We start from the raw sequence: 25,809 nt of genomic DNA on the forward strand, positions 1-25,809 counted from the left end.
GTTTGGTGTCAGAAATTAATTTGCAGAACAAATGTAACCAGACCTATGTCTAAACACTGCTAAACTGTTTTCTCAGCCAGTCACTAATTAAAATTTTTTTCCTCATTTGATGAGTAATCATTTAAAGTAGTTAATATAATTGGGTTTTACTTTATTTTTAAATATATATATATGAGATTATATATATTTATATACAGAATACAGATTTGTGCCTGTACCTATGAAAACGGAATGATGATTTATCCTGTTTATAAATTATATTAATTTGTGATCTGAATAAAAATATTTTAGGTGAAAAGGACACCACAATAATGAAATATCCTTCTCAGGAGAAAAGGGCATACAATTGAGATTTTACTTACTGTAATGTCACTATGCATGTGACTTTCAAAGATACTATGTATACTATTTCTATTTGTTCATTCTTCAAGGTCTCTGGGATGCATTTTGTATGAGATGTGCTGTATGAACCATGCATTTACTGGACAGAATTTTTTATCTGTTGTGTTAAAAATTGTGGAAGGTGAAACACCTTCTCTTCCTGATAGATATCCAAGCAAACTGAATGCTGTGCTATGCAGGTATGTTATTTTCTTGTTTAGCAGGTTTTAGTAAGTTTGAACAATTGCTTAATTACTCCTTTTGGTTTTTAATGTTTCAGCATGTTAAGTAAGAATCCTTCATTGAGACCAGCAGCATCAGAGATCCTAAAATCCCCTTATATTGATGAACAACTCAAGGTATGTAAGAAAAAGCAGTAGCTGTACACTTGCCATTTGAGAATGTATTTTGCAAAGGCAAAATGGAGGCAGGGAAAACATGTTGAGAAAAAACAATTTGATAGCTGTTCACGGGAACATTAATCTAGGGGACTTTCAGAGCTGTGGTACAAATATGACTGAGGAATGAAGCCCTCATCACTTGACATGCTGAATGTATCCCCTCTTAAATGTTATGAGCAATAAGAAAAACAGACGTTTATGCATAACAAATGTAGATCATTTGGGCCTGCATGTAGATATCTCTAAACTGTTCTGGTTAGTCATAGTTTTAGTGAAAACCATTGCCTTTTGCTCTTTTTGCCCAGGTTTCAGTGCCCGTATTATTTTGCTTTCTAAGAAGGGGGGGAAGGAAACGGCTCGGTCAGTTTTTATATTAGGATGGTATTGGGTAAAAGCTGAAGATTCTGGATAATTTTATCATCAAGTCTTGATACCCCTTCTGTTTTACTTCCTTGCAGAAAATACAGTACAAGTTCACAAATGTGACTGTGAAAGACAAGGCACTTAACTGGCGGAAAGAAACTGCTCCCAGTTTTGGTGCTGTGTAAGTATTTTTAACAGTTTTATGGGCAGTAGTATATGAAATTACAGTGTTGCCAAATAATGTCATTAACACTTGTGTCAATCTCATAGTGCTTTATATTCAGACAAACCTATTCCCCAGAAATACAAAAGAGCAGCCATATTAGAGAGATGCATAATTAAGATTTAGGGAGTAAAAAAAGATTTGCTGATGAAATTTTTTTATTATGTGACTGTGTAAATTGCACGTGCATGTGCAGTATATGTTTATGTTAATTCAGTGTACAAATCATGACCTTTGTCTTTAAATTTTGGAAGCTTAAGCTGTCGTTTTAGTTAGGTCATCATCATTTATAGTGCTGCTGTTTCTGTACCTACTAAAAATTGAATGTGAAAGCTATGTTTCCTAAATGACACCAAACTAAAAGCATGTACACTTAAACTTGTACACTTAAACTGATATTCATCTAATACCTCTGTAGGATACTGTTATTTTTATCTTGTAACTACAGTGAGAAATCAAGATTAGTGGTGTTTCTTGGCTCTTGCATCAGCAGTGTCTTCACACATGATCTCTCTCTTAGGCACTAAATATATATTAAATTAATTAATTGCATTAAATTACAATGCTGCAATGTTTAAAGCAAATTCCAGCATGGACATTTTAACTTTGCCTTTGTAAATTAGCTCTGCAGTTTCATGGGCAACTCGCCCTCCCCTTTGCTCCCCATCCCTGAGTTTTCTGTACAGGTTTTGTTCTGTTAGGAGCTAGCAAGCACAAAACCAGAAGTTTATGATCCTGTGAGGAAGCAATGAACATCCCTGTTTCTTGATTCCTCTAAATAAATAGCTGTCAAGATTTTAACAGCTCTCTGAAATTTGTTTTGAGTTATTAGGTAACAGCAATAAAGATTAAAACAATCCAGAACTGGCAGTGCCTTTGAGGCAATAGGACTTTCACCTTTGTGTTTTGTGACCTCTGCTCTCATACATGACTCACAGCTTTGCAGCTGTGATCACTTTGCAGATGCTGCCAATTCTGCTGCGTGCAAGCATCCCCTCAGGAGAGGTCACCACCTTCAGCTTTTCCAAACAAAGTGTAGTTTGCTGTCAGTGGTAGGAAGAAAGCAGAGTACAGACAGTTGAATTCTGCATAGCAAAGTCTTGTACATCATTTTGCCCAATTTAGCTGCTGGCAATGTATCTGTAGGCTCTCATCTCTACAAATTGTGTTTTGGGTTTCTACTTGTCATTTCTATCCTTGGTGTCCCTTGTTGACAGATGAGTCTCTGTCTTTTTGTGAGACCAAAGTTTTCCATTTTGGTATGAATAGGTACCTTTAGTATAAATACTTTGTTGAACTTTGCAAGCCTGGATGTAAAATGAAACAATATATATATATATTCAAGTTAATTCAGTTAACTTTGAGAGGATTCCTTCCTTTTCAAATTAAATAGTTAACTACAGAGATGTTCCTTAGAGATATACTGTGAATAGTTTTGGGGCACTGAAATCTTTTCCAGATACTATGCCAACTCTATCTGAATTATATTCAGTATTTAATGCTTGTTGAAACACAGAGTATGAGAATCTTCCAGAAAATTTTAATTCTTGCCTTTATCTTGTGGGCACAAGATTTCAGATCTATATGCACCAAAACCATTGCATCTGCTTTGGGGAAGCAGTGTTTTTACCTGCAGAATATATATCCAGACTTCAAATATCCCCATGCTTCTAGAACAGACTGATAAAACCACTTTGTATTTTTTGTGAAATATGTACTGTATTCTATACATGATCCATTGTCATTAGCTTGAATGTATTGAGTCTCATCGCCTTCCAAATGGACATAATTTTCTGACAGAGCTAGCATGTGGGAAGGACATTTATGTATATCCCAGAATCTGTAAGTATGCTTTTTCAAAAGCGAGTCTGTAGTCTCTGAGAGGAAGAGCAAGTAGTTCTAACCACAAACATCATGCTCTTATACTATTGTTAGAAGGAAATAGAAAGTCTGCTTCCATGCAGAGGTTCGGAGTTCCTATAAATTGTGAAGCAATGCATGGCAATTTATCTTGAGGTTTTAAAATTCAGGGCATAAATTAGAGAAAAAAAATCCTAGGAGAAGCTTTACTGTAACTTATCCTCACTTGTGCTACAGTGTGATTATTTTTGCCCAAAAATGTGTTTGAAATATGCAAGAAGCCATAATCTTATCATGACTCTCATTGTACTTCTGAGAACATTAGCTGCCTGTACTTGTAAGCAAAATGCCAGATAATTTCTGCTATCCCAGATCTAAAGAGGTAGGCAAAATGAACTAAAAATACCTGAAAAATGGCAGAGAGGAAAAAGGGGAGGAGAAAAAAATTAAACATAGTGAATTCCCCACATCTGTTGTAATGCAGCAATACTCTAGTCTCAGTAAGTGTACAAACAATTGTTTGCTACGGTGTTCTCCTCAACCACTGCTACTTTATGTTTACTTTTTTCTCACCAGGAATTCTTTTTGTCATGTAAAGCAAAAAGGTTGAGTCTAGTTTCTTCTAGTAAAGGCCTCTGATGGCTTACTTTAATCTATTCTCATTCCAGTCATAAATTTTAAATATTTAAGTAAGTATAAGGCTGTACAAGTTCAGTTTCAACTTGAATGAAAAATTGCTTTTTTTCCCATGAGATTCTTTTAATTTAAATTAGAGTTTTTTTACAGGAGACAAGAAATATGTCTACATTATTCATACTTGAAGAGTTAGTTCCATTCTTATGAATAATTGAACTCTTCTTGTCTTTGTCCTTAATCTTTCATATTTCACACTAATATTCATATCTTTGCACTATTTGAAAAACATAATGAAATCTTCTCTGCTCGTTTATTAAAATCCTGATTTCAAAATGATAGTCCAGAAGCAGTGTTAAAATTTGTATGGTTACAAGCCTGGGCTCTGAGATTATCAGAAGTGAATTTATCTCATAAGAGCAAAACCAGTAATTTGAAATGAATACTTGGTATAATGAATATGTATTGTGTAAGTGAAATGTGACTGCCAAGACATTTCAAACTATGGTTTAATTTTTAATTACTGTAGTATGTGAGATAAAAATCTGAGATTAGTGTCCTTTTTCTGATAAAGGGCTACTAATATTGCTCTCCTCTGTTGATAAATACAGCTGAAATACATAAGTCAGTAATTCATGCTCAGCTTTCAGAGATCGTCTATGGAGACCATTTTGCCTGTGGACTGTTATTATTGATTAGGACCAGAAATTCAAGGGGACAACATGATAATTATATTGGTTATTAAAGATACATGAATATTCTCTTGTATTCTAGACAGCTTGAAGCAATCAATGTGAAATGTACAAGCAGTATTATGGCTCTCATTTAAAGACTGCCTTTGTACTTGGAATATGCCCAATAATGAAGCCTGACAGGGTAAATATTTCACTGCACTTCAGTATTTATTCTTTTAAGGAGATGAATCTACCTTTTTCCATCCTCACCTGAAATGATTTGCATTCTTCATAAATCCAAGTTTAAATATTTCAATTTAAAAAAGACATTTGCTTTCCAAACTAAAGTCTATTTAGTCTGCTATAGGTCCAGAGGCTTTCTAATTATTCCATTTGAAATGTCACTGTGTTTCAATATCCAGTCAAAATACTGAATATTTACATTTTCATATGAAGATGGGTTTGCTTGCATTCAATTTCAGGCAGAAGAAAGTTCATTTGCAAACTCTGCAGGAACTTTCTGAAGTACAGAAAATGACACCGCGGGAACGAATGCGGCTGAGGAAGTTAAATGCTGCAGATGAGAAAGCAAAGAAGTTGAAGTAAGTTGTGCCTTAACCATGCAGTTTTCCCCACCCAATAGTCTAATGAGAGAGCTAGAATTTTCAAGGTAGAAATAAAAATAGAATGGGACTTCAGCTACTCAAAGTCAATGAGGATTTTGGATGACAATCAATCGCACAAATTATTTATGTAGGAAAAAAATGAGAACATTAGCCCAAAACTGGTGCTTTGAGTACCATGTTTCTGGTTAAATAAGTATATGAGAGATTTTCAGATGTGTTACAATAGGAGCCTTTTTTTGAATGACTGGTTATGTTAAGAATTGCACGGTCTGAGGAGTCGGACGTTTAGTTACAATTGTTTTGGCCTCAGAGGTTTTAGAAGTTAATAGCTCAGAGGATAGATAGTCTTGTCAGAGGATCAAAAAGGGGTAATGGATATGTTGTAAAGGCTTTATGATTTATGGGGTTTTTTATTAAGTGAGACATAATAAAATGCTTTGGAAGAGATTGGGTACAGTTTCTGATGGAATCTGAGAAACAACTGAAAGGCTTTGTTTGGGATTTTTTAATAAAAACCGGAATATACTGTTTTGATGACACATTTGAAGGAAAGAGCTAAGACCTTCATGTCCTTTTGGAAAATATATCTGAAGAGCACTTGTGTCTGACTGGCATTGCTACATAAATTTATTCTCATTTAAGAAAACAAACCCCTCCTTGAACTGAAACCACTGTATAGAAAGTATTAAATTTAACACCTCTCTGCATGGTGCTTTCAGTCATATGGTAGACCAATTCTTGTACTAATACGAAATTTATAAATAGGAAGTCTGTCTCTTTCACTTTTTAAAAATGAATGGAGATTAGAAAATAATACTGCTTGCAGGATGGTTCTAGTTTGGTTTTCATTTTCGTTGCTTTCTTGCATTTTGATGTTTTCTGTTGAGATTTTCACGTTTCCTCTTTCCCACAAAACCAAAATGAAATATATTTGTTTTTTAATATGAAGGCAATATTAATATTCAGACCTTGTTCTCAGTCATGAATCTTTTAAATGGATCTACATTGAGCTCTAGATCATTGTGAACTGACTCTGGCTGAAAGTGTTGGGAACAATGCAAAAACGGTACCTTCTCAGACAGGAGATCTGCTTCCAGCAGTCCAAATCTAGAGATGGATGGAAGGGGAATATAGTAATGGAAACTGGAAAAAGTGCTTAATATAGCACCCCTCTTAAGTGGTTCCACACAGAAAACCATAGTTAACAACTATGGTCCCCCAGAGGAAGAGTTCATAGAACACAAATGTTGCATGCCTATCTACAGCTGAAAGGTCCCTGCACTATGTGGTGGAATAAAGCCCAAAGTATTTAAGATCTTTGGAAGAAATAGAAAAGACTGGGACTAATAATTTACTATTTCTTAATTATGTTATGCAGGTTGTGAAAGTAAAATATAATAGTGTTTGGAAATAAGGTCTGAAATCTCTTTTTGTGTTCATTAAAACCTGAGTAGATGCCATGAATATTTGGCAACATGAAAATCTCAGTAAAGAATTTGATTTTCCACATCTGCTTTTAGAAGGACCCTTTGTGCATGCCCTGATATCACATTCTAAATATAAGTGTTCTGTATTTACAGGCAGCTAGCAGAAGAAAAATATCAAGAAAATGTCAAAAGAATGCAAGAATTCAGGTCTCGTAATTTTCAGCAGCTGAATGTCAATGTCCTACATGTAAGTATGGGCTGTTGTTTTGGAGGTCTCATTTATGTGCACCCCCAGTGTATAACACTTTTCTGTTTCTCACATGGTTTCTTTAGCACTAGAGGCACAGGCTTGTAGTGAGACTAATAATTGGGAAGTGCATCAAAGTCTGGACTGCTTAGCTGAACCTCTTGCTCCATGATGAGGCAAAGTACATTCAGTTATTCACACAGGGTTCCACAAGCTCTCTATTCATTGCAGTTTTATTTTCTTAAGTTACCGTTTCTTAATTTACCCTTAAGTTACCCTTTCTTAAATCTAAAGCTGATCTCTGAAATGTTTTTACTGACTATATGACATTGAAGTTCAAAATACATTTCTTTTCAAGATGTTTAGAATTGTAATCCTTTAAACACTCTAATTTGGCATGGCTGTGGGTTCCTTTCATTTGGTTAAGAATGTTAATGCTTCAGCCGACGTTTTAGTAAGAATGAAGGCTTAGAATGACTCCTAGAATAAATTGTCCTTTGCTTTTAAGCTACCTGCAACAGAAGATGAGCCAGTTCAATTCTAGCACCAATTCTAGGGTCAGTTTGGAAATAGTTGGTGAATGCATCACAGAAATAGGTTTTTATGTGCTTTGTATTCTATCTTTTCTTTTGCATGTCCTCTGGTTTCCATTTCCCACTGTGTCTAGAGAAAAAAATGTTAAACCTGCTTCTGCTTATGACTGAGTCACTACTGATCATTTACAAAAATGACAGGATTTTATTTTAGTATTTGCTTAATACAAGTCCCAGGAATTGTGTAGATCAGGGCAACCATTGTGCTGTGATCCTGCTGAAAGCTCTATTCCTGTTTCTCCATGCTGCTTTGTCATTTGACTAAGGAATTTGATGAGCAGACTTCAGAACACCTCATTCATTCTCAGCCAGCCACTACATGCGACTGTGTGTCCACAGGACATGATGAACCAAGTGGAAATGAGACAAGTGAACTTGGCATGTCTGAACTTACAGACCACGGTAAGAATTCAAAATCTGATGTTGAAACGAAATTTCCTATCAAGAAAGAAAGATTTCTCCCTTGTAGTTAATATGTGGTGGGGAAACTGCAGTTTAAAAAGTTGTCAGATTTGTAAAGTTGTGAAAAAGTGGGGAAGAGAGAAGGAAATTAATCTGGGTGGATGTATGTACAGCTGATATATAGCAAGGTTATGTGGCAGGAGGTCTGTGTTCCCAAAGTTTGAGTGACCTGTGAGCAGAGATAGTGGTGAATGAATGTACTTCCTCCAAATGAGATACTGAATTAGAAGGAAATAGCTTAAACTTTACACACATGAAATGACTAGAGTTAGAAAAGCATTTCCTAACTTATCTCTCCAGGGAAAAAAGGAGTACAAGAATTCAAAGTATTTGCACCTTTGGTACACTTTGATGCCATTATCTTTAACAATGAGAGAAGCCAATGGAAACTCTTTAAACTCTGCTTATCTACATTGTCCTCAAATACTTAGCTGTCGTCTAAAGAATATGAAGTACTATATAACATGTATTTTTCTGTTATAGACAAAAAAATAGTCAAGCTTTTTGAAAAGGTGGAAACCTTGTGTTTAATGAGGAGAATGTTTTTAAGATCAGATTTATATGTTTTTTCCTACAATGTTCTGGAGTACTGTCTTGCTCTTAAATATTTAAAAATCATTGTGCAAGCACTATTATGGTGAAAGATTTTTAATCAGATTTGAATCTTGCAAGTATGCATTAATACACTTTAAAGTAGGAAGACTGCTTTTCTCTAGTAACAATGCCTTTTAGTGTTGGTTTACATACATCTGTGAAAGTACAGGTCATTAAATAATAGGCATCAGAATCAGTTTGCTTGTGGTGGGTTTTTTAATAGCAAATGGTGCTTTTTTCTTTCAATGTACCCTCATTTGTGTCTGTGTGGTTGGCTTGCTGTTTCACAGTATGAGGAGAGATGACCTGTGTAGGAGAGAACCCAGCTGCTAGAAATACATCCTGGGGGGAGGGTGGGGAAACGTGCAAGGGAGGACTGAGAGAAAGCAGTAAACATGGGTGAGAGATGGACTTGGAGAATACAAAGACTCCTAAATAGAAACAGAACAACATGCTTGGAAGGAAAGAAACGAATTTTTCTGCCTTTAGAGGTCATTAAGCTGTTAAACTATGACAGGAATGAGATGCATTTATATCTGTGATGCAAAAGTTGGGTCAGTCCATTGTACAAAACTGAATGCATGTTTAATTGCTTGTGCTAGAGTCTCTGACGGAGGAGTGGTAAGTTCATGACAAAAAGGAGTTATGGATAGGCAAGAGAAATTACATAGTTTCTCTTTTCTTTGTGAATACCTTGTTATTCCTAAAGCTGATGTCAAAGCTGTTACTTACTCTATTCAGTATTCATGCTCTTCTTTTCCTTAAGCATTTCAGTGCAACCATGCATATCCTACGTCTAATTATTAAGTTATTAATTTCACCTTTGTATTTGAAAATGTAGAAACTGTTCCAGCTATTGATTTTCTGACAGAATTTTGTTCTTGATCAATGGCTATACAATAATAAAAGAAAAAAAAACTGGAAGCAAGTCTATAAAATGGTTTTAGCAATTGTCTTACATGTTAATGAATCTTGCTGACCCTGACTATGTTAGCAGAAGAAGTTAGCCTGTAAAAACCAGACTAACAAACTCCCTACTTACAATTAATAACTAAAAACTGTTTAGAAAGGAGATAGAAGGCAGGAGCAACTTTTAAGTTACTTCATGGCAGACCTAAAAAATGCTCTCAAGAAAAGCTGGTGAGGAACAGCTAGGGATAGTATCCCAGACCCAGCAGGTACAGAGGAAAGGTCAGAGTATCTGTGGCTATTTTATAGGACCTTATATTTTATAAGGACCTGCAGTCCTTACAAAATTTGCAGCATGAGCTGAATTGAAGAGCAGGGCTTGGAATATTGAAAGACCAAGCTATTAAAGGATTAAGGAAAGGAATAGAGTATAAAACACCTTGCGCTCCTCTTTCAGTGAAAGTTATTTAAAGCGTTATGAATCACAGTTTTATGTCATTGTGGAAGGTGCCAGATACAAAGCTCAAGGTTTAGCTTTAGTAAGTAGTTTTGAATACTGTGGCATCTTGATTCAGTTTTAGTAGTGGTAGTTACACTTAACTGAAAGTTGGGAAAAATAAGGCAGTTTACTCAGATAAACAAAACCTACTATGACAGTTTGGGGTTTTGGACTCAACAGTGGACAAGTTTTAGCAATGACAAAAGGATTCAGCTGCTACAGACTTTCCCAGGGAAGTTTAAGCTTCTCTCCATGTTTGTTTTATGTGTTCAGCAGTGATATTCTGAACATTTTTTTATTCTAACTAGCAGCCCTGTGCACTTGAGAGACGTTTGAAAGAGTCCTTTGAAATCACCTACAGCTGACCAATTTGTTAGTCTTCAAGCACATTTATTTTCTGGAATATGAAAGATGTGATTGGACCCTGTGGTTTTGATGTGGAGATGAACTCATTGTACTACAGAAAACCTTCCTCAAGATTGTTTACAGCTGTTACAAGTTCTTGAGAATGTAAAGATATTACCTGATTCTTATTCCTAACGAGAAATGCTTCAGGCAATGTAAATACTGGTTTTTTAAACAAAATTTTAAACAAAATTTTTAGGTTTTCATCACCATGTTCTTTACTATGCCATCCAGCAATACTGTGCAAATTTATTCTTCTCTAAAGAGGCTAAGAATGCTGATGAGTCCTGTTGGACTGATGATTTTTAAATCTGACTGCACTTGCAAAGCTGCACCAGCTTATGATGGTTGGTGCACCTTGAGTGGCTGTTGCCTTTCTGCCTGTTCACTTCTGGGATTTCAGGCACGTGTTCTGCAGCATCCTTTATGCCTCAGGAGGACATAAAGAACTTGGGGAGAGGGGAAATCGAAGAAACATGAACTTTTGCAGACAGAAATCACTTTGAAATTTTTCTTCTGTTTTATTACTTCAGCTTGAGAAGAAGGGGATCCAGTTTTAACCTGTGAGTGGGCAGCAGTGAAAAATTATGGGAATAGCAAGTCATGATATTTTTATTTTAATAAGCTAAGAGAGGAAGCTGTGCATGTAACACACGTAATGTCTCTGTAGAGACATTATCTTGGCTCCTGTTGGTGCTCTGCTAGAGAGAATGCACTGTCCCCCAATCCCACCACTTTCCCATCATTTGCTTCTGTTCCATGGAAAGAGTACAAGCTTTAATCTGACTACCAAAGTCCAGACTGTACTGCCAGAGACATCTACTCATACTGTTCTTTTCCTAAAGAATTTGACCTGTTTCATGCATTCTGTAAATTTCCCCAGCTTCTCTGTGTAGAAAGCTGCTGCTTGGCCAAGATACTGCAGTCTTTAAGAACCTTCTTATTTCTGGCTTAGATTTACTGCTGGCTGTTTCATGCCAGATTTTTTTAAGATGCATTGCCTTCTTGCCTTGCAGCTTAAGTATTTCTCTCCTCATGTGCATAGACATCTACATAACACTTCTATATTGTTATTCATTTTAACTGTGGTCACTTGTAGCATACCTGGACCTTCTGTCCTTATTCTTTCCGTATGGTGCTTCCTAGCTCTTACCTCAGAATTTATAATAGATTATTTTGGTTTTAATGCTCTTAAGTTTTGAACTCACAACTCTGTTCTTTGAGTTTTCTCCTTTTCCATTATTCCACTTCTCAGAGTCATCTAATGTTTGTTCTTATATTATCCTGGTTCTGACACTTTGTCTCTCTAGCTGGCATGCATACTAGATCAAAGGATTCCTTTGTTTTGGCTATTACTTTTCTTCATACTGCAGATCTTCAGAGAGATGGGCATGGTTTACATTACTTGCAATAGTGAAGTTTTAAAAATGTGCTTTAAACTTCTATTTCTTTGAAGTTGCTATAATAACTTTCTTAACAGTTTTTCATCTTTAATCACACTATCTAAATTAAACAAATATTCCCCTTATATGTAAAAAGACAGACAATGGAGTGACTAAGAAAGAGCTAGAAAAAAATTACTTCTGTGATTACTATTAGTCATATTAAGTAAGTAACTGAAGTATGTTGAGTGTATCATTGGAACAGTAAATGTTCTTACTGTATTGTTTCAGCTAGTTAGACCACTAATGTGTTCCTTAGAATACTAAACCTTTGTAAATAGAAGCAAATGAAAAATGTTTTTGCTTATTTGCAAGTCTTTTATGCAATAGCTTTAATCTGCATTAAATTTTTAGATTGGTTAATTGGAAACAAAACTTAAATTATATTTTGATAATGAGATATTTATGGAAACATATTTTATAATTGTGTTTAATATTTGTTGAAAAATGGTTATATCTCCACCTTATGTGTCCAGGAATTTATGAAATTGTCATCATACAAATAATTTATTGCTATAGTGGACAGAGCAGTTAAGAATATATTGTACTACTGGGAACAATTTTGGTTTACTGTAGATATCTTTGTGTCTCTTCCATCTCCAGTTTCTCCAAGTACAAGCAAGAGACAAAAGAGCTGAAATAAGATTTGTATAGAGATAGTACACAGAAGCACTGAGCCACTGTCACTGTTAAATGCAAATATTTGTGTGTGTGTTGAAAAAATATATATATGTATATATCTGTAAACTTGTTTTCAAGGAGCACCATAAAATGGAATAGTAATGATTGACATTAGGAATAGCTAATGATTAATAACTGAATTCCCTTTATATTTTGATTTGGATGTTTTGTTTTCTGCTTCATTTCTCCAGTTCATTTTATTGCTTAATTATTTCTGAATGTTAAAAAGCAAGTTATTTTGCAAGTCATGGCAATGACACAGGAATGCAAAATGTGTCAGGATAAACTTGAATCTATATTTCCTGTTCTTGCTGAGGGCTACCTATGAAATAAATTATTCATTTTCTCTTGCTATCATCAAAAAGAAAAGCCACCTAGCAATAAATTGCTTAACATCACACAGCCACACCCTCCCCCCCCCACACCCCCACTGTCTCTTGACCAATTTTCTATAGACCAATTTTTTTATAGTCTATCTCCATTTGGACTAGGAAAGATAGGCCAATGTACATTTTTTCTGGAGATTACTGTATTTTCAGTGCATATACTTATATTTCAATAGTGGTGTTGTGAAAATACTGGTGAGGCAAATTATATTGTAGAGCTGGCAACCAGAGGTCAGTTCATGTAATAGGAAAAAACCAACAAAGCTGTGAAAAAGAACTCTGCATATTAAACTGCTAATTTCCATTAATGATAATGACTGCAGCTGGAATAAAATCATTCATTTTATAAAACATAAGCAAAAATTACCAACAAGATAATAGGACCATCCATGACCTACGACCCAGCCTTGGTGTTACAGATGAATGCGGTCAGTGTCTTCCTCTGCCAGTTAGAACGAAGCAGTTCCAGCTGGGCAGGTTCATTACATGTTTAATGTTTAATGGTGTGGCCTCCTTCTAAAAAGCTACTGGAACCATCACAAAAGTTATGCATTGCTTCCTAATACAGAATTATAGGTCATCTTTGTCTTCTAATTTACCTGATTGAGAGCTTGTAGTCCACTTTTCTGATTCAAAAAGAGTAACCAGAGAAGCAGATACCCCCTTTTCCAGAGAACTGGATATTGGCATTTGAAGATGCAGAAGGTCATCTTTGCCCTAGATTTTCCACTGATGGACCACCTGAGCTTTTCTGTGTATGCTAGGTGATGGCAGATCTCTCATTGCGTCACATTAATTGTTTGAGTGCAGGTAGTTTCACCTTGGTTGCAATGTCTTCTAATGAAGCCAGATTGTACAGCATAGTTCCTCTCAATTCTTTGTATGACTTGATTCCTTTTGACTTGCCTAGGTTTGTAGAGATATTTAATAAATTAGGGAACACTACTTAGGGGGACTTACTGTAAAGAATCCCGAGAAATCTGTATCAGACCATGCATTGTACCCACCTATGTGGGAAAGTAGTGTGGAATATCTGAAATTTCTTAGTTTACCAGACAGAAAATCCTCTAGGTAGAGGAGCTCAATCTTTGCAGCTGAAAATAGCATGAAGAGCAAGGCATAATCCTGTTATACAACAGTAATAGCTAAAGGTTCAGGGTTTCTGATTCAATTTCTACAGCAGAACTTGCCTTGAAATTGGCTACAGAATCATAAGCTGTATCTAGCTTCTAGATAGTTCAGTGCAATTACAGATGCAACAAAAACTAGCCTTTCCTTACCATCATTGTTGATCCTTCTGGTTTGGATCAGTGTTTACAGTTGAAAGATACTGGGTACAAAGCTATCTGCACTACCAAAAGCCCAGACCTTTTACAGAAGCCATAAGGAGTGTTAAATTCAACAAGCTACACTCTAACAGGCATGAAAACTTAAAGCCATGCACTGGCATTTGTGGCTAAAAATGCCACTTTATATTCATACCAATTTCACAGCTGATGAGACATGGTAAACAAGGGTGGAGAGGATTTACTTTTTTTAAAAGGTATTCAAGAAATTGTGTATGTATCTCTATTTTTAAGGGCTTGTCCTCATTGTACCACTTTGTTGCCTGGAATGAAAGAAAGCCAAAGCAAAACAACACTGAACATAAGGGGCACTAATAAAATACTATGTTCTGCATTTTTGGATTGCCAGCTGGGGCTTCCCTTGTGTTCACATCCATTTTTGTAAGAGTCCCAGCTCTGCATAAATTGCTATTGCAGTTAATAGATGTATTTGTGTGTGGGAAGGGATCAAGTTAAAAGAGGAGAATAGCTTCAGTTAAATACTTGTGGTATTTAAAAATCTTTGTACAGAAAAATAATGTAACAATTTATTGCCATATGAATATTGTATGAACTCTCTGATCTGTATTATATTGTAATCTTCATTTTTCTATATACTGCAAAGATTATAACTTGTTAAATTCCTTAGCTTAATATCTTCAAATACATTACACCTGGCAAACCCCTGATTTCACTACAGTTTCAAAATAGTGAAGTATGTTACAGTAATTGTGTACATTATTCCTATGTCTCCATGGCTAATTTTAAGTTATGGATATATTGTTTGACTTTCAAGTGGGCAAAGTTCAGTTGGCCCTCAAACAGGAAATGTTCACTCATTGTAAAATAATGTGCTTTTTTTCTAGCCTGTTATTTTTACAAGCTTGGTTGAAGGATTTTCAAGGTAGTTTTGTAGATCTTGGAAGGTTAAAAACCTGTAATATTTCTGAGCACATCTTTAAGCATCTGTGCACACACACCTTTGTTTTGGTGCCTGTAAAATGGCACTTATACTGATGGGTAACTGAGTAACATTCCAAAAGATGACCGTACAAGTGATCACGCTGCTCAAAGGCTTTAAGGAACGTCAAGTCCTCTTTTGTTTTTCAGTCTGGTAAATCAAAATAAAGCAGAAGAGTATTTGTAATAAGTGGCATTAAGCACCTTTCTGCATTATTCTTGTTACATTATCCTTTGTAATGAGGAAATCTTGTCTCAGTTAAGCAGACAGCATGGCTGTGAGTACTGCTGTGGTTACCCATTGGTCTCCTCTTTCATGTGGCTACCGTACTTCCAGGATCATAAGGCGTATTCCCTGACTTGCTGCCATGATAGTGTGGGATGCTTGTGGTGAGAAACTCGCTTGTTTAGTTCTAGCATTTGCAGTTACCAGTCCTACACTTGTCCTTGGAAGATAGGGTGACAAACTCCTGAGACTCTCACAGAATCTGAGGGTGTAGCATGCTCCTCTGACCTCCTCATCTGTCTCTTGTTTTCTTTGCTCGGTTTCACACTGAGCCCAACTTGTCCCAGATTCAGTTAAAAGAATACTAAATCTGATTTATTCTAGCAAAAGCAAGATTTAATGAAGTTTGCAAGTTTTGGCCAGAAAGTGGAAAATTAATCAATGATATATTTTTTTTAATCATTGACTAAAGCATTATTATTGTTCTTAAGTTCTTCCCTAGAAGTATTGCCTTTGGAGAGCAGGAGTTGAATTCTAGCCATAACTTCCTCAGGAAACCTTTTCCAAATCTATCTACTCTTCAACATGCCTAGCTACTAAAATCTTTTCATAGCTTCACAAAAATTCATAGCTTACTTCTTACAAGAAGTCTTGCTCTTGCAGATTCACAGAGGGAAGCTTGCAGAATGAAGTCTTCGCACAGCAGTTATGTAAAAAAACCCAAACACGTTCAAAGTGTGGGGAGAGCAAATTATGTTACTGTATAGCTCCTACTTTTTTCCTAACCTATTGTTCATACTGGTTTAGTTTGGCATTGATAAAGAGAGCCTACCTCAAAATTCACCTTGATCAATGACTACAGTTAAAATTATTCTGGCCAACTCTGTTTAAAAATGGCACAGGAATTCCCTTTACTCTTTCCAAAGCATTATGTTAAAAAACATTTATGAAACACTCTGTGAATTTAGCAATTAGAAGCAAATGCACGGAGATAAGTCAAAATTTATACTGATTGTATAAGTAAAAAAAATACTGCATGCTGGATTCTATAGCAGATACTTTCAGATAATATCAGTGTTTTAAATCTTCCTTAGAAAGATGTTAGTTTTTATTCCAAGTTGTCCTACATGCAGAGCAACCTAGCTTTACACTGCATGTTAGACACAAGGTCAAACTGATGCAAATAAAGGTGCACCAGGCTTTTGCTTGCAAACAAATCATTAGTGAACGGGATGGTGTTGAAGATCATTTTATAAGGACTCTCAGTCCAGCCCCAGCTGCAGATTTATGGCTTACTTATCAAACTAGAGAGCATTTCTGGGCAGCTGAAACAAGTCATATGGTGTTGCAAGAAGCTGGAGGCAATTCCAAGCGAGGAAGAATTTTCTCAGAAAAAAGATGTAAATGCTGAGTTAGTTTGCAGATTCTACCAGTGCATGTGACTGTCAGACAACTAGGTGGAGGGAATGAAAAGGTGACAGCAATGAAGATCTTGGTCAAATTCTCCTGCTATGTTTTCTGCTTCACAGAGCAAAGTGTGCCCCTGTAATCTTGTAAATATGTGCTTTCACAAGTTCATTTCATCTAGGTGTTTAAGGGCTCAATAGCTTTTTGCTTGGTTGCAATCATTTTCTTGTTTTTATTACTTGTTCAACATATAAGTTATATTATTACTTACAAATTAAATGCATGTTACATGTTAGCTACATCCAGACTCTTGTGTGCACAACTGCTTACACCAAGTTTGGATATGAGCCATTCCCATTTGTTTTCTTCTCTTTCTGTAACTTCTAGTTGTGAAAATGCCCCCAGCTTAAGTCTTAAGGATGGCTTTCTTGAACCAAATCTCAGGGAGAAGGAAGTGAGTCTCTTAAGGGGCAGATTTTGTGTTAACACATGGACTTTTTCCTTCCCAACACTGTTGTCATACTGAAAGGGAAACTGTCATAAGGTCGGTATCTGCCAGATTCAGGAGGAAATCTGAGTTTTTATTGTAAAGTATACTTTGACTGATAAAAAAAGTTTAAAATAACTCAGGGAGTAAAGTAGTTTTAAGTTGATGTCATAAGGTCACTTTTCCTTCAATTTACGTCTCTTGGTCTGTTCGTGCTGGAAGCAGTGCAAGTAGTAGGGCAACTTCTACAATAATAAGGACTCTTTATGCATAAAGGGAATGGCTTCCAAAACTCACTAAGTGCTCCCTGTTATTGACTACATCACTATGTTGTTCTTTCTTTTCATTCACCCATCATTACTAAAAAGATTTCTGAATATTTGGAAGATTTTTAGATTTGCTGAACTTTAAACCATGTTTGAAACGCAGCCTGGCTTCATCGTCACTGCCTACTAGAGTTCCAATTTCTGCATGCATGACAACCAGGAAAACAGAAGAAAAGACAACAAATTATTCAGAAAACCAGGGAAAAATGTGGTTAAAGTGTTCCTTCTTACTGTTCAGTTTTGTTAACCACTCCTTTTAAGAGCTTCTTTTTTCTTCTCTTGCTTTGTCTCTGTACTTATTGATAAAATACCAGGAGATGGAAGGTTTAGGGAAAAAAAACCTGTGTCCTTCAAATAAAACATTTCTCTTGGAAATTTTATTTTGGTTTAAAAAAAGATAATTTTTCCTTGGAAAAACACTTTGAAACTTGCTGCTTTCTTTCTAACATCAAGGAGTAGGTGATTCCCATATGGCCACTCTGATTTACATCCTCTATATCTCTTTTTCTAGCCATTTCAAAATAGGTAATTCTTCACTCAGTGACACTCACAAATTAATTGAAGCTTTTTTCTTTTTTTGAAATGCGAAGAGGAGAATTATAAAGTATTAACATTTAAATTTGGATATATTTCCAGTTCTCATATAGAAGAACTCATTTTACTTTATGTCTAAGCTGCACATAGTCCTTTCGTGCTTATCCAGAAGGATTGTACAGAACTTTCATGGGCACAAAAGTCCTGTACATCCCCTAGTTGATTTCTTAAATGTATGTTCTAAGAGTCTGTTTCAGCCTAGTTTAGAAGAGATGGACAAAAGATTCCACTGACTTTCTGAACAATGAATCTTCAGAGCTTGAAAATGCATATATCATCTATACCTGACCAAAGGATGGTGATTCTCTTTGACTGAAACTTTTAAAGTTGAAGGGTTTTGTCTTCCACAGGGAAAAAAAAACAACTCAACCCCCCAAACCAATCTGAGTGGTCTTAGATTATAATAAAGGAGTTATTTTATTTTTTCTAACCATATGAGTATTGTCCTGAGCTGCAGAGGGACACAGACCCCTTGGTCTCCTTTGTGGTAGAATTTCTTATTCAGGATGATGTAGCTCAGGGAAACACATCTCCATGTTTCAAACTTCTCTCCTACTGAGAGTGCTTCAGCTCTTTATGTTTTCTACCTTGAAGGCAGAAATGCCTTTCTGTTTCATCCCTCTGTGATAACTGATGAACAATTCTGAAGAGAGCTGTCCAGCCCTGTGCACCAGCTCCTTTTGCCAGCTCCTAAGTTTCTGCTTAGCTTGTTTAGTGTGTATGTTAAATATGTGCACACACAAATAGATCTGGGATGCTTCTAAACTGTTTGTGAGGAATCACATAGCCACAGCATTATAAAATAATTTAGGGCGGAAGGAACCTCTGGCAGTCTAGTCCAATCCCCTACTCAAAGACATTCTTTTCAGATCAGGTTGTTCAGGGATGTCTGATCAAGTTTTGAACACCTCCAAGGGTTGATTGAGCTACTGCAGCTTCTTTAAGCTCTGTCCCAGTATTTGATCACACTCTTTTTTTTCCATTGTGTCAAATCGGAATTTATGATGTTCCAGATGATGTTTGTTGTCTCTTGTCCTATCACTACTCACCTCTGTGAAGAGACTGGTTCCATCTTCCTTTTATCCTCTAGTCAGATAGTCATAGACAGCAGTAAGGTTTCCCCTTTACCTTCCCTTCTCAGGGCTGAAGGGACCCTGCTCTCACAGCCCCTTCTTGCACCCAGGTGCTCCAGTGCTGTGCCTTGCCTGGGTGCCACTGTGGCATTTGCTCCAGTAAGTAACTCCTGCTCATGTGGGCTTGAACTGGTATTTGCTGATGCATTTCCACAGAAAGGAAAGGATCAGGGGCACCTTTGTGTTGCTGATGGGGTCCTGCCAGTGGGCTGTCTTGCAGCCCAGTGCAGCACAGAAGGAGAAGGCAGAGGAATGATTTTTCCCTGCTCTTGCCTCAGTTCCCAGGAAGGCTCATGTACAAAGCCTTGCAAGGGAGGCAGTACAAATGTCTTTGTCCTGGCCCTCTCTCTCAGTTTGCTGAGTTCTCTGTGTCAGTCTGTGGTAGCAGAGATGTGGCAGCACCACTTTCTGGTGTCCTGGTTCACGTCACCATGTTAGGAGCCCATTATGTCTCATGACAGTGTGTCAGAGCAGTTCAGCGAATTGCTCCTCACTTTCCTGTGTGTGGTACTGCACAGATCGAGGAGTGTAACTATATGAAACTGTAGCAATTTTTCCCTTAAGATGGGAATGTGGCAGCTGAGAAAACCTGCCTTTTTCCAGAGATGTAATGAAGCCTTTGGATCAAAAAAGTACAATAGTCCTTAAGAGTCAAGTGTGACTCTGTTACTGTGAATACAAATGGTGAAAATTTACATATGTTAAACCATTCTGTTTTCTTTCTTTTACTCCTTTTTTTTTTTTTTTGATAAAAGTGGCCTTACTTATTGTCTTCTGCATGCTCTGGAATGTGGGAATACTACATTAATGCAACCATGGCAAGTATGACTTTGAGGCACAAGAAAATTAAAGATATTTATCAAAGTATTTTCATCTCTTTGGAGAAAATTGTTGCTGAGTTCCCATGCTACCTGAAACAAGCTCTTGGTGGATTTAAGCAAAATATTACAAGTATCACATTCCTCTGTTTTCTGTTTAGCTTGTCTTCTTGGGAAATAACTATGCTTTTATGATTTTTTCAGATAATGGGTTTTTGCCCTTCAATCCACTATTAGCATCATGTTATTATTTAGAAAGAGATCTAAAGAGGAATGTTTTTATTCAAAGCTTGTTTTCTTTTGAATATCTCATAACAAGTATCAAGTGTCTCAATGCTATACCTAAGCCATTTAGTAATACCAAAGCAACAGCTGAGTTTGTTCTGAATTCAATGCTTTGTAAGCAAATAAAAGATATTGTGACTGGCCTTGGTGCAGTACACAAAGCTGGATAAAGCACAACGTGCTTTTAGAGACCAGCTGACAGATACGGGGATGTGAGGGAGCAGAAGCAGCTGTAGAGACCTTTCCTTGTGCTCCCTATGGAGAATATAAGTATGCTGTATCAGAGATGTTCAGCTGGATGCTAGTCCAGCTGTCAAAACAGAGGCAGGATCCCCTGGGTTCCACAGCAGCAGCTTTATTTCCTCTTTCAACACAATAGACTTGGCATTGCCCTCATTAGCACCACTTCTTTACCCAAGTACCTCCCAGGCACGAATAGGCTTAATATCTATTTTATTTGTTAGAACAAAGAGCAGCATCAAGGTCCTACCACTGGAGTCCATGTTAGGCTTTGCAGTGGTCAAACAGAGGTCAAACAGCCTAGCCCAAAGACCAACATTTTTATTAAAAATACTTCTCTGAAAGCACAAACCAAAGAATTTTCTTCTGTGCTACATTACTAAGTGTGGAACTTCACTGGTAATGTTCAGAAATGGGGGCAGCAACCAGCCTTTTGTCACCTGGTTTGTGAAAATTGGAGGTGTATATGAAAATCACATGGAATCATGGGAAAACTCAGGTAGCAAATATCCTAGAGGATGGACTGCCAACATGGAAATGGGAGTTTATGGGACCTGAACTCCCCAGTGCCTGCCCTGATCTGAAAATACCAACTCGCTCAAGCTGTCTGCACTTGGACTTTACCAGGCCAGCACAGGTTCAGCTTGCCATGTTGATTTATGGTATCTGCTGTGCCAAATCCACCTTATCTATTTTTGAAATTTGTCTGATCCTGGGTCTCAGCTCAATAAGCTGTTCTGTACTCATATAATTCTGCAGAGAACCAGAGATGTCTTGTGCATCTGTAATACATGGAGGACTGGGAATTGAGTCTACTTTGGTAGGACTCAAAGAATTGTTATATGGAAACAGTTTAAATAAATGTGTAGATGCTTTGAAGACTCCTTCTTTAAAGATGCTAGTCATACAACCAGAATGTTTTAAGAGCTTGTATTAGGTAAATCCCAAATTTCCATCCACTGGAAATGCTGTCTTCTTTCAGAAATGCCACTTGGAATAGTTTCTGTATTGGGGCCAGTAAACTTGTATAGCCTGGAACACCTCTAGCATCTGAACTAGCATTTCAAATTAGATTACTAAACTTGGATTAACTGGCTGTCTATGAACAGCTGTCTAACCAATTTCACAAATGATGAGGTGAATAATTCCAACAAGGATGCAAAAGCTGGCATGGAAGTAGGATACAGCCACTGCGAGCCTCTCTGTATAGTTCAGGGGCATCACCAGTTTTGTATGGTCATGGGCTGCTCACAAAGTATAGAGTTTACAGTAGCTAGAGCAGACATTTTGAAGTTAGAATTATGGGTAAAAAGACTGATTTTGATACCTTGTTTGGTTGGAAAGGGGAGGCTTGCATTTTTTAGTACAGCAGTAAACAAATGCAGAATGTGGGAGGAAAAGATGACTCAGAAAACACCAGCGTAGTCTGATGTTTGTATTACAGCATAATAAATGGGCTGTTTTGTATGTATCTGAATGCACAAGGACAGAATGCAGATGAACCTAATAAAATTATCCTAATCACTAGGATGACAGCCTCTCTGCATGAAAGAAAAATTGATGTTGGCCTCACATGGAAAAGGAGATGTATCTTAATTTTGTAGTGTTCTTTCCACGTAGAAAGGATGATATTTAGGATTTCTTTTTTAATGAAGTGTTAGACTTTTCTGTCAAATGGCACTTTGTATAACTCAAGCAATTAAACACAAAAATAAATGCTTTCTTTTGTGAGAAAACATTTTTGGGTTGGGTGTGTTCTTCTGGAAGCTTATGTATTGATTCATTGTTTGTTTGCTTGTTTGTTTGTTTTTTCAAACTAAGAAAGCTGAAAATAGAAACAGGAAGGATTAGGATTAGAAATTGTGACAGTGGAGTGTGGGGCTTTTATGGAGCTTCCATAAACATCTTAAAACAGAAACCTGAGTGAAAATGTGTCAGCATTTTGGAGCTAAAACAGGTTTATAAAAAAATGAAGTATTTTTGAAATTACTTTGGAGACAGTTGATAGTAGAGCTTATATCTTGACAGGAGAGCTTAATCACTTAATGCTGCAGATAGATACAGCTTAACTTTTTTCCTGAGTTCTCTTTCTTTCACCTTAAAGATTAGAATTATTGTTCCTGCCCAAACTCAAATGTCTTTTAATGGATTTTAATTGTGTTCCCCTGTTTGAAACCTTTTGGGTTTGTATCCATGTGAAACAATTACAAAATCTATTAATAATTTTTATGTCATATTGTTTGAATTTAATTTATTTCAATACAGTAAAATTTAAGATAGTTCATATTTCTCTAAAGGGGCAGACTTAAATGAGGAGAGTGGAATTAGCATTAGCTAAAGTTATGACGATGATTTATGACAGCTGAACATTAAATATTTTTTGTCTTCATCTAACATTTTTTGTAATAATATCTCCCTGAAGGAGATGCAATCAGACTTCAAGCTGTTTCACTAATTCTTTCATACAGAGTCTGGGATGCTAAAGGATTTCTGCCAGTGCAGAGTGGCTGGAGTGTCTTTCAAGCTGTGATGAATGTGTTGAGTTTTAATACCAATTATTATACTTCATGGGCTCATTGACTATATTAATATTGCATTCACTGCTATTACTAAAACTTTTGATAGTAATAAATTGAGAGAGCATGACATCAAAGTATGCATATCTTGACTTTTTATTAGTTTCTTTTATTTTATTATAGCTTTGCTTCAAGAAAGTTTGGAAAAATATATAGATTTAATTTCTCATATCTTTTAAACATGTACCTGATATTTATTATTTTCCACTTTAGGTTAGTAGTCTCACCTCAGGTTATGTGTGTTAGAGAAAACAAAACTGAGTTATAATTTCAGCTCACAAAAGCTGGATTCAATTAAATACTGGCCCTGCTTTGACTAAATGATCCCATAAAGTCACTTCCAACCTGATTTATTGTATGGTTTAGAGATTTCAATGCAATATCAATATAGATCCTTTAAGTTCATTAATTCACATATGATGAGGATTTTCCCTTTGCCAGAGACAGCTTTAACACTGCTTATCATCAAAGACAAACGTTTTAATCTGAGAACCTATCTTTTGCTTTCGATTACAGAATTCATTGCTATTGACATAACATTGGTGCTATAAAGTTCATTTATATCTGTTTCAGATCGTACATTTTTTTCTCTATATGTGCTATAAACTCATAATTGCCTTTAGAGATCCCTGAAGACCCAGAAATTGCAGAAGAATATTATAAAGATGAGTTTGAATCCTGTTCAGAAGACAGTGAAGAGGAGGAAGATGCAGAATTGTCATGGATGGTCTCTAAGACAAATCACCAGGTATATGTGACCATTGGGAACACAGTATACACTTGATGGTCATTTTCCATGAGAAAACTGGGTTCCTAGAATTTGTCCTACTGACATTGCTGATTTTTTTTTTTTGTTAGGGTGTGTGTATATATCAATAGCATGAATTAATTATATGTGTACTATAAGATATTGATAAGAAAGACTTTTGCAGTCCTTCAAGATTAAAAATAACACCTCCATGAATGCTTTAAAGTAGATCATTGTCAGAAAACATCCTTGTTTTCTAAAAACCCTCAGAGTGGGATCCTCTCCAATGCTAGCTATGATTTAAATTAAATTAAAGATGAAGGTATACTTCAAGCATAAGATCTAAGTTCCAGCACTAATTCCCAGGCAAAGATAGACACCTCTAGTTCCTGCCTATATTAGACATACTTTCTAGGACAGTGTGATGAACTATGAGCCTAAACAGCTGCAAGACCTGACCAGCAAATCTGTAGACTTTCCCACATCACAGAAAGTGTCAGTGAAGAGAAAACTTATTATTGAAAGGCTTAAAGTGGCCTTATCAGTTGAGGCTGCCACAATAAAGTCAGGGATTGCAGTGTGAAGGTTGATGATTATTGGAGAAGGCACCTAATTTAGATCTGATCAGAATGAGCTGAGATGAATCTTGTCTCCAGTGATCAAGTCTCAGTGAAATCAATAAACTTAAGTGCCTGAGGCAGTTCTGAAAATGGATCTTCCTAAGGCATTCAGGATCTATTAATTTTTCTCATGGGCCACCAGTTTCAAGCATGACCTACAGTGGCTCTATCTGGTTCTGCCTAGGAACATTTACTTTATTCTGTGATCATGTGCAAAGTTTGCAGAACAGGGTGTGATATCTTCTGCATTTCAGGAAACCAGCCAACTAGACTAATACTCTTCACTAAATTATAAATAGCTTGTGGTTTTTGAAAAATTTGAACTAATAGCTTCTTTGAGACATAGTTTTTAAGGCAAAAATAAAGTGTGAGACATCAGAGCTCTACTTCTACCACAGTAGCAGGGGATCCTGACATTGTCCCACAAGTAAAACTTGAAGTTTACTCAGAAACAGCTGCGTTCAATCTAAAAATGTCCTTCTAGCTTTCAAATTAAACACGCGTGATGCCTTAAAATTCAGGAGCAATTTGTGCAGTAGTGGTCTAAAGAAAATTATTAGTCAATAGTAAAACAGTGGAATATCTTAGACAATAGTTTTTTTTCAGTTTGCTGGGTTTATGCTTACCTACAACACATAGACATGCAAAGAAACCATTGCCCAGAAAGTCTACCACAAGATACTCTTGGAAAGGAAATTACTGCTCATTTTCATCAGACTCTGAGACAATTTTTCTTTTTTAGAATGCCTTTTGAAATTTTCATTCAGCTTTCATTGATGGTATCGTTAAGTGTCAATCAGTAGTGTTTTTGTACAGGCAGACTGCTGCTTAGAATTAATGAAGGGCAGAAGATAAAAATAGATTTCTCAGTAATGCAGAATAAATTATGTGTTGGCATTCAGATGTGAGCAGCCACAGTCCCTCACACTGCAGTGACTAATAATTCTGTGATGACAAGAACCAGCATGGTGGGCTGGAAGAGCCATCCCACTGGCACCCCGTTGTCTCTGCCCAGTCCCCATGGCCCTGAGGCTTTGCTTTACCAGCCCACAGAGCACTGACCCTCTGTGACCTGGCCTGCACAGACTGACTGGGGTGCACCCCTGTGACCGTTTGCCTTTTGGTACTTCCTCTATCAAAGAAGCTAATTATCTGTGCTTTTCTCATGTTGACCCCAGCATGTTAAGATATTCATTAAGTGTGTTTCTGGGTATTGACACAATTACCTTTTCTATTTCTTGGGAAGTGACAATAGGCA

General features: G+C 36.5%; 1 protein-coding gene across 5 annotated transcripts in view; it reads left to right on the forward strand.

The window, feature by feature from the left end:
- Positions 1–25,809, forward strand: part of NEK11 (NIMA related kinase 11) — an 82,175-nt gene that overhangs the window by 33,206 nt on the left and 23,160 nt on the right. For 3 of the 5 annotated variants that reach the window (XM_069007447.1, XM_069007451.1, XM_069007452.1), the window contains 7 exons: positions 432–581; positions 662–740; positions 1,241–1,326; positions 5,018–5,137; positions 6,742–6,835; positions 7,695–7,830; positions 23,807–23,931. In XM_069007447.1, the coding sequence (XP_068863548.1) occupies positions 432–581; positions 662–740; positions 1,241–1,326; positions 5,018–5,137; positions 6,742–6,835; positions 7,695–7,830; positions 23,807–23,931 (790 nt within the window). The remainder of the gene's footprint in view (positions 1–431; positions 582–661; positions 741–1,240; positions 1,327–5,017; positions 5,138–6,741; positions 6,836–7,694; positions 7,831–23,806; positions 23,932–25,809) is intronic. The other 2 variants (XM_069007449.1, XM_069007450.1) reach the window with 2 other exon arrangements.

The sequence above is a fragment of the Aphelocoma coerulescens genome, chromosome 2 (genome assembly GCF_041296385.1).
Source record: "Aphelocoma coerulescens isolate FSJ_1873_10779 chromosome 2, UR_Acoe_1.0, whole genome shotgun sequence".
NCBI lineage: Eukaryota > Metazoa > Chordata > Aves > Passeriformes > Corvidae > Aphelocoma > Aphelocoma coerulescens.